Source organism: Oncorhynchus clarkii, chromosome 1 (genome assembly GCF_045791955.1).
Source record: "Oncorhynchus clarkii lewisi isolate Uvic-CL-2024 chromosome 1, UVic_Ocla_1.0, whole genome shotgun sequence".
Lineage (NCBI taxonomy): Eukaryota > Metazoa > Chordata > Actinopteri > Salmoniformes > Salmonidae > Oncorhynchus > Oncorhynchus clarkii.
In genome coordinates, this window is record NC_092147.1 from 90,938,556 (window position 1) to 90,948,555 (window position 10,000).

The 10,000-nt window shown below is 43.6% G+C and overlaps 1 protein-coding gene across 1 annotated transcript in view; it reads left to right on the top strand.

Moving 5' to 3' along the window:
- LOC139413868 (probable JmjC domain-containing histone demethylation protein 2C) overlaps positions 1-10,000 on the top strand; it is a 236,858-nt gene that overhangs the window by 139,473 nt on the left and 87,385 nt on the right. Inside the window, exons 4-5 of the mRNA XM_071161700.1 lie at positions 6,543-6,648; positions 8,763-8,887. Of these exons, the coding sequence (XP_071017801.1) occupies positions 6,543-6,648; positions 8,763-8,887 (231 nt within the window). The remainder of the gene's footprint in view (positions 1-6,542; positions 6,649-8,762; positions 8,888-10,000) is intronic.

Genomic DNA, 10,000 nt, shown 5'->3' on the forward strand with positions numbered 1-10,000 from the left:
AGGTCTACCAACCATACTGCTGACTGTCTGATGGATGTATAGGTCTACCAACCATACTGTTGACTGTCAATGGATGTATAGGTCTACCAACCATACTGTTGACTGTCTAATGGATGATGTATAGGTCTACCAACCATACTGTTGACTGTCCAATGGATGGATGTATAGGTCTACCAACCATACTGTTGACTGTCAATGGATGTATAGGTCTACCAACCATACTGTTGACTGTCCAATGGATGGATGTATAGGTCTACCAACCATACTGTTGACTGTCTAATTGATGTATAGGTCAGGTATAGGCTATTTGGTTAATTATGGAATGATGGATGTATAGGTCAGGTATAGGCTAGTTGGTTAATTATGGAATGATGGATGTATAGGTCAGGTATAGGCTAGTTGGTTAATTATGGAATGATGGATGTATAGGTCAGGTATAGGCTAGTTGGTTAATTATGGAATGATGGATGTATAGGTCAGGTATAGGCTAGTTGGTTAATTATGGAATGATGGATGTATAGGTCAGGTATAGGCTAGTTGGTTAATTATGGAATGATGGATGTATAGGTCAGGTATAGGCTAGTTGGTTAATTATGGAATGATGGATGTATAGGTCAGGTATAGGCTAGTTGGTTAATTATGGAATGATGGATGTATAGGTCAGGTATAGGCTAGTTGGTTAATTATGGAATGATGGATGTATAGGTCAGGTATAGGCTAGTTGGTTAATTATGGAATGATGGATGTATAGGTCAGGTATAGGCTAGTTGGGAAGTCATGATAGGACTGTAATTTAAATCCACACTGTTGTCGAGACACACACACACACACACACACACACACACACACACACACACACACACACACACAGAGACCCACACAGAACTTCAGCTACCTGATATGTGGATGCTCTCCTCAGCTGATTAGAGCCTGGAGCCCTGTCTGTCAGTCCTGTCTGTCGGTCCTGTCTGTCTGTCGGTCCTGTCGGTCGGTCGGTCGATCCTGTCTGTTGAAGACGGGGGCTTCCAAGGCCTGCACAGAGAGCAGAAGAGTGTCTGAGCTGCCTCTCACACTCACACACACCCTCTCTCCCCTCTGCCTTCCTGTCTCAGTAGTAGAAAGGGACGGGAAGAGGAAGCCTTGTTTTTCTGGGTCAAAGTTGTATCTGGAAGTATTTTAAATTCCATAACGCAGCAACACCCTAACTGGAACAAATAGAAGATCCTCCAACACACTGATGTTACAGCCCAGAGAGAGAAGGGGAGGGGAGGAGGGCCAGAGAGAGGAGGGGAGGAGGGCCAGAGAGAGAAGGGGAGGGGAGGAGGGCCAGAGAGAGAAGGGGAGGGGAGGAGGGCCAGAGAGAGAAGGGGAGGGGAGGAGGGCCAGAGAGAGAAGGGGAGGGGAGGAGGGCCAGAGAGAGAAGGGGAGGGGAGGAGGGCCAGAGAGAGAAGGGGAGGGGAGGAGGGCCAGAGAGAGAAGGGGAGGGGAGGGCAGGCGGGCCAGAGAGAAAAACAGAGGGGGAGAGAGAAATACATAACAGGCATTGGTATTTTCTAATTGGATCCGTGGACAACAGTCCCCCAGCTCGGTCCTCCCAGCCCCCCAGCCAGGGTTAGGGTCCTCCCAGCCCCCCAGCCAGGGTTAGGGTCCTCCCAGACCCCCAGCCAAAGTTAGGGTCCTCCCAGACCCCCAGCCAGGGTTAGGGTCCTCCCAGACCCCCAGCCAGCCCATCCAGACAGGGTTAGGGTCCTCCCAGACCCCCAGCCAAGGTTAGGGTCCTCCCAGACCCCCAGCCAGGGTTAGGGTCCTCCCAGACCCCCAGCCAGGGTTATGGTCTTCCCAGCCCCCCAGCCAAGGTTAGGGTCCTCCCAGACCCCCAGCCAGGGTTAGGGTCCTCCCAGACCCCCAGCCAGGGTTATGGTCCTCCCAGCCCCCCAGCCAGGGTTATGGTCCTCCCAGCCCCCCAGCAAGGGTTATGGTCCTCCCAGCCCCCCAGACAGGGTTAGGGTCCTCACAGCCCCCCAGCCAAGGTTAGGGTCCTCCCAGCCCCCCAGCCAGGGTTAGGGTCCTCACAGCCCCCCAGCCAGGGTTAGGGTCCTCCCAGCCCCCAGCCAGGGTTAGGGTCCTCCCAGCCCCCCAGCCAGGGTTAGGGTCCTCCCAGACCCCCAGCCAGCCCGTCCAAACAGGGTTAGGGTCCTCCCAGACCCCCAGCCAGCCCGCCCAGACAGGGTTAGGGTCCTCCCAGCCCCCTAGCCAGTTTGCTTTTAAACTTAGTGTGTTTATGTGGGTGGAAAAAGATGACCAACTTGGTTGACATGGTCTGTCTAAACCCAGGAAAATATAGTGGGCCATTTTACTGTTAGCTATTCTGTCCTTCTACAAATTCACAATTTACTGGCTCCTTCCTTTCTCTTCCTCCATATATACACACAGCTAGATACAGATCTGTTGTTGTCTGGTTCTCTTCTCTTCCTCCATATCTACACACAGTTAGACACAGATCTGTTGTTGTTGTCTGGTTCTCTTCTCTTCCTCCATATCTACACACAGTTAGACACAGATCTGTTGTTGTTGTCTGGTTCTCTTCTCTTCCTCCATATCTACACACAGTTAGACACAGATCTGTTGTTGTCTGGTTCTCTTCTCTTCCTCCATATCTACACACAGTTAGATACAGATCTGTTGTCTGTCTGGTTCTCTTCTCTTCCTCCATATTTACACACAGTTAGACACAGATCTGTTGTTGTCTGGTTCTCTTCTCTTCCTCCATATCTACACACAGGTAGACACAGATCTGTTGTTGTTGTCTGGTTCTCTTCTCTTCCTCCATATCTACACACAGTTAGACACAGATCTGTTGTTGTCTGGTTCTCTTCTCTTCCTCCATATCTACATACAGATCTGTTGTTGTCTGGTTCTCTTCTCTTCCTCCATATCTACACACAGTTAGACACAGATCTGTTGTTGTTGTCTGGTTCTCTTCTCTTCCTCCATATATACACACAGCTAGATACAGATCTGTTGTTGTCTGGTTCTCTTCTCTTCCTCCATATCTACACACAGTTAGACACAGATCTGTTGTTGTCTGGTTCTCTTCTCTTCCTCCATATCTACACACAGTTAGACACAGATCTGTTGTTGTCTGGTTCTCTTCTCTTCCTCCATATCTACACACAGTTAGACACATATCTGTTGTTGTTGTCTGGTTCTCTTCTCTTCCTCCATATCTACACACAGTTAGACACAGATCTGTTGTTGTCTGGTTCTCTTCTCTTCCTCCATATCTACACACAGTTAGACACAGATCTGTTGTTGTCTGGTTCTCTTCTCTTCCTCCATATCTACACACAGTTAGACACAGATCTGTTGTTGTCTGGTTCTCTTCTCTTCCTCCATATCTACATACAGATCTGTTGTTGTCTGGTTCTCTTCTCTTCCTCCATATCTACACACAGTTAGACACAAATCTGTTGTTGTCTGTCTGGTTCTCTTCTCTTCCTCCATATCTACACACAGTTAGATACAGATCTGTTGTTGTCTGGTTCTCTTCTCTTCCTCCATATCTACACACAGGTAGATACAGATCTGTTGTCTGTCTGGTTCTCTTCTCTTCCTCCATATATACACACAGCTAGATACAGATCTGTTGTTGTCTGGTTCTCTTCTCTTCCTCCATATCTACACACAGTTAGACACAGATCTGTTGTTGTCTGTCTGGTTCTCTTCTCTTCCTCCATATCTACACACAGTTAGACACAGATCTGTTGTTGTCTGGTTCTCTTCTCTTCCTCCATATCTACACACAGTTAGACACAGATCTGTTGTTGTCTGTCTGGTTCTCTTCCTCCATATCTACACACAGTTAGACACAGATCTACTGTCTATATATCAAGTGTGTGCAGAGCTGTCATCAAGGCAAAGGGTAGCTGATGAATCTAAAATACACAGTCAGGTTTCTGGTGACTACATAATTCCATGTGTTATTTCATAGTTTTGACGTCTTCACTATTATTCTACAATGTAGAAAATAAAGAAAAACCCTGTAGTACACACACACACACACACACACACACACACACACACACACACACACACAGTGGCAAGAAAAAGTATGTGAACCATGCCTCGAGCAAAAGACCAAAGATTAAGAATGGTTGACTTGGGCGGAGCAAGGCTGGAGTAGACATTGGTGCTGGAAAACCTTGGTGGAGCAAGGGTGGAGTAGACATTGGTGCTGGAAAACCTTGGTGGAGCAAGGCTGGAGTAGACATTGGTGCTGGAAAACCTTGGTAGAGCATGGGTGGAGTAGACATTGGTGCTGGAAAACCTTGGTAGAGCAAGGGTGGAGTAGACATTGGTGCTGGAAAACCTTGGTAGAGCATGGGTGGAGTAGACATTGGTGCTGGAAAACCTTGGTAGAGCAAGGGTGGAGTGGACATTGGTGCTGGAAAACCTTGGTAGAGCAAGGGTGGAGTAGACATTGGTGCTGGAAAACCTTGGTAGAGCAAGGGTGGAGTAGACATTGGAGCTGGAAAACCTTGGTAGAGCAAGGGTGGAGTAGACATTGGTGCTGGAAAACCTTGGTAGAGCATGGGTGGAGTAGACATTGGTGCTGGATGAAAGGAAAGTAGACATCGTGGGGCTCATGAATTTCCTCATTTTCTGCTTCAGACCAGTGCCTACTTCTCACTTAAAATATGGTTTCTTGGTTTTTAATTGTAGTAAATATGTAATGTATTGTCTGGTATAATACACAGGTTCTACCCCCAGTTGAAATGTACTGAATGGTCTTTAGTATGTATATAATAAGGTTCTACCTCCAGTTGTAATGTACTGAATGGTCTTTAGTATGTATATAATAGGGTTCTACCTCCAGTTGTAATGTACTGAATGGTCTTTAGTATGTATATAATAGGGTTCTACCTCCAGTTGTAATGTGCTGAATGGTCTTTAGTATGTATATAATAGGGTTCTACCTCCAGTTGTAATGTACTGAATGGTCTTTAGTATGTATATAATAGGGTTCTACCTCCAGTTGTAATGTACTGAATGGTCTTTAGTATATATATAATAGGGTTCTACCTCCAGTTGTAATGTACTGAATGGTCTTTAGTATGTATATAATAGGGTTCTACCTCCAGTTGTAATGTGCTGAATGGTCTTTAGTATGTATATAATAGGGTTCTACCTCCAGTTGTAATGTACTGAATGGTCTTTAGTATGTATATAATAGGGTTCTACCTCCAGTTGTAATGTACTGAATGGTCTTTAGTATATATATAATAGGGTTCTACCCCCAGTTGTAATGTACTGAATGGTCTTTAGTATGTATATATTAGGGTTCTACCTCCAGTTGTAATGTACTGAATGGTCTTTAGTATATATATAATAGGGTTCTACCCCCAGTTGTAATGTACTGAATGGTCTTTAGTATGTATATAATAGGGTTCTACCCCCAGTTGAAATGTACTGAATGGTCTTTAGTATGTATATAATAAGGTTCTACCTCCAGTTGTAATGTACTGAATGGTCTTTAGTATATATATAATAGGGTTCTACCCCCAGTTGTAATGTACTGAATGGTCTTTAGTATGTATATAATAGGGTTCTACCCCCAGTTGAAATGTACTGAATGGTCTTTAGTATGTATATAATAAGGTTCTACCTCCAGTTGTAATGTACTGAATGGTCTTTAGTATGTATATAATAGGGTTCTACCTCCAGTTGTAATGTACTGAATGGTCTTTAGTATGTATATAATAGGGTTCTACCTCCAGTTGTAATGTACTGAATGGTCTTTAGTATGTATATAACAGGGTTCTACCTCCAGTTGTAATGTACTGAATGGTCTTTAGTATGTATATAATAGGGTTCTACCTCCAGTTGTAATGTACTGAATGGTCTTTAGTATGTATATTATAGGGTTCTACCTCCAGTTGTAATGTACTGAATGGTCTTTAGTATGTATATAATAGGGTTCTACCTCCAGTTGTAATGTACTGAATGGTCTTTAGTATGTATATAATAGGGTTCTACCTCCAGTTGTAATGTACTGAATGGTCTTTAGTATGTATATAATAGGGTTCTACCTCCAGTTGTAATGTACTGAATGGTCTTTAGTATGTATATAATAGGGTTCTACCTCCAGTTGTAATGTACTGAATGGTCTTTAGTATGTATATAATAGGGTTCTACCTCCAGTTGTAATGTACTGAATGGTCTTTAGTATGTATATAATAGGGTTCTACCTCCAGTTGTAATGTACTGAATGGTCTTTAGTATGTATATAATAGGGTTCTACCTCCAGTTGTAATGTACTGAATGGTCTTTAGTATGTATATAATAGGGTTCTACCTCCAGTTGTAATGTACTGAATGGTCTTTAGTATGTATATAATAGGGTTCTACCTCCAGTTGTAATGTACTGAATGGTCTTTAGTATGTATATAATAGGGTTCTACCTCCAGTTGTAATGTACTGAATGGTCTTTAGTATGTATATAATAGGGTTCTAATGTGTCTGCTCCTCCGTCTGTGTCTGCAGGAGGAAGTGGATAGTTTGAGTCCTGTTCTCAGGGACAACCCTCAGCTTCATGAAGAGGTCAGGTTCTGGCTCAAAGATCAAAAGGTTCAGGACATTTTTTTGCAAGGTAAGAAACACTGATGTGTTTAATATTTAACAAACCCAACCAACTTGTCTGTTCACTGTGATGATGCTTAGTCCTTCGAGCCCTATTCCCTATATAGAACACTACTGTTGTCTGCGGCCCTATTCCCTATATAGACCACTACTATTGACCAGAGCCCTATTCCCTATATAGAACACTACTGTTGACCAGAGCCCTATTCCCTATATAGAGCACTACTGTTGACCAGAGCCCTATTCCCTATATAGAACACTACTGTTGACCAGAGCCCTATTCCCTATATAGAACACTACTGTTGACCAGAGCCCTGTTCCCTATATAGAACACTACTGTTGATCAGAGCCCTATTCCCTATATAGAACACTACTGTTGACCAGAGCCCTATTCCCTATATAGTACCCTACTGTTGACCAGAGCCCTCTTCCCTATATAGAACACTACTGTTGCCTAGGGCCCTATTCCCTATATAGAACACTACTGTTGACCAGAGCCCTATTCCCTATATAGAACACTACTGTTGACCAGAACCCTATTCCCTATATAGAACACTACTGTTGACCAGAGCCCTATTCCCTATATAGAACACTACTGTTGACCAGAGCCCTATTCCCTATATATTACACTACTGTTGACCAGAGCCCTATTCCCTATATAGAACACTACTGTTGACCACTACTCTGTCGTGTTATCTATCCAAGCCGACACTGATTTCCATACCTGGTCCTGTGTCTGCTGGTACTGACATCAGACACCAGAGGAGACTGTCTGTTAGTCAGTGTGTTGTGAGGAGGAGACTGTCTGTTAGTCCGTGTGTTGTGAGGAGGAGATGGTCTGTTAGTCAGTGTGTTTGACCACAGCTGATGAAGCTCTGTGGTCTTGCGCTTGTTAACAACATCCACATTGTAATGGGGATCTGTCTTGTCTGTAGACGCTGGCCAAGGTGCATGTACCTCATGGACCTCTCTGTGGTGCTAATGGACTCCCTAGTCTAGTAAACAGATCTGTCTTGTCTGTAGACTCTGGCTAAGGTGCATGTACCTCATGGACCTCTCTGTGGTGCTAATGGACTCCCTAGTCTAGTAACCAGATCTGTCTTGTCTGCAGACTCTGGCCAAGGTGCATGTACCTCAGGGACCTCTCTGTGGTGCTAATGGACTCCCTAGTCTAGTAACCAGATCTGTCTTGTCTGTAGACGCTGGCCAAGGTGCATGTACCTCAGGGACCTCTCTGTGGTGCTAATGGACTCCCTAGTCTAGTAACCAGATCTGTCTTGTCTGTAGACTCTGGCTAAGGTGCATGTACCTCATGGACCTCTCTGTGGTGCTAATGGACTCCCTAGTCTAGTAACCAGATCTGTCTTGTCTGTAGACGCTGGCCAAGGTGCATGTACCTCAGGGACCTCTCTGTGGTGCTAATGGACTCCCTAGTCTAGTAACCAGATCTGTCTTGTCTGTAGACTCTGGCCAAGGTGCATGTACCTCAGGGACCTCTCTGTGGTGCTAATGGACAGAGAGACAGTTGAAGCGTTTCAGACAGGTCTCTGATATTGAATGTGTATAGCGGGTCAGGAAGAACATCTAGCCTAGCTACAGTTGTCTGAATTGGTACATCTAGCCTAGCTACAGATGTCTGAATTGGTACATCTAGCCTAGCTACAGATGTCTGAATTGGTACATCTAGCCTAGCTACAGATGTCTGAATTGGTACATCTAGCCTAGCTACAGATGTCTGAATTGGTACATCTAGCCGAGCTACAGATGTCTGAATTGGTACATCTAGCCAGGCTACAGTTGTCTGAATTGGTACATCTAGCCTAGCTACAGATGTCTGAATTGGTACATCTAGCCGAGCTACAGATGTCTGAATTGGTACATCTAGCCGAGCTACAGATGTCTGAATTGGTACATCTAGCCGAGCTACAGATGTCTGAATTGGTATCTGAAGTGGAATAAGTGAATAGTTTCAGTCTGTGTTTAACCCCCACCATGCTGTGTGTCACCATGCTGTGTGTCACCATGCTGTGTGTCACCATGCTGTGTGTCACCATGCTGTGTGTCACCATGCTGTGTGTCACCATGCTGTGTGTCACCATGTTGCTCCTGTCCCCTCTCCTTCAGGTCCGTATTCATTAAATGGTTACCGAGTTCGTGTTTACAGACAAGACTCGGCCACTCAGTGGTTCACAGGGATCATCACACATCATGACCTCTTCAGCCGTAATATGGTTGTGATGAATGACCAGGTAAATACACTCCTGTCTTTATATTAAATACACCTCTATACTCCTTCATGTTAAATACACCTCTATACTCCTGTCTCCATATTAAATACACCTCTATACTCCTGTCTCCATATTAAATACACCTCTATACTCCTGTCTCCATGTTAAATACACCTCTATACTCCTGTCTCCATATTAAATACACCTCTATACTCCTGTCTTTATATTAAATACACCTCTATACTCCTCCATATTAAATACACCTCTATACTCCTCCATATTAAATACACCTCTATACTCCTGTCTTTATATTAAATACACCTCTATACTCCTGTCTCCATATTAAATACACCTCTATACTCCTGTCTCCATATTAAATACACCTCTATACTCCTGTCTCCATATTAAATACACCTCTATACTCCTGTCTCCATATTAAATACACCTCTATACTCCTGTCTCCATATTAAATACACCTCTATACTCCTGTCTCCATATTAAATACACCTCTATACTCCTGTCTCCATATTAAATACACCTCTATACTCCTGTCTCCATATTAAATACACCTCTATACTCCTGTCTCCATATTAAATACACCTCTATACTCCTGTCTCCATATTAAATACACCTCTATACTCCTGTCTCCATATTAAATATACCTCTATACTCCTCCATATTAAATACACCTCTATACTCCTGTCTCCATATTAAATACACCTCTATACTCCTGTCTCCATATTAAATACACCTCTATACTCCTGTCTCCATATTAAATACACCTCTATACTCCTGTCTCCATATTAAATACACCTCTATACTCCTGTCTCCATATTAAATACACCTCTATACTCCTGTCTTCATGTTAAATACACCTCTATACTCCTGTCTCCATATTAAATACACCTCTATACTCCTGTCTTCATGTTAAATACACCTCTATACTCCTCCATATTAAATACACCTCTATACTCCTGTCTCCATATTAAATACACCTCTATACTCCTGTCTCCATATTAAATACACCTCTATACTCCTCCATATTAAATACACCTCTATACTCCTCTATATTAAATACACCTCTATACTCCTGTCTCCATATTAAATACACCTCTATACTCCTCCATATTAAAT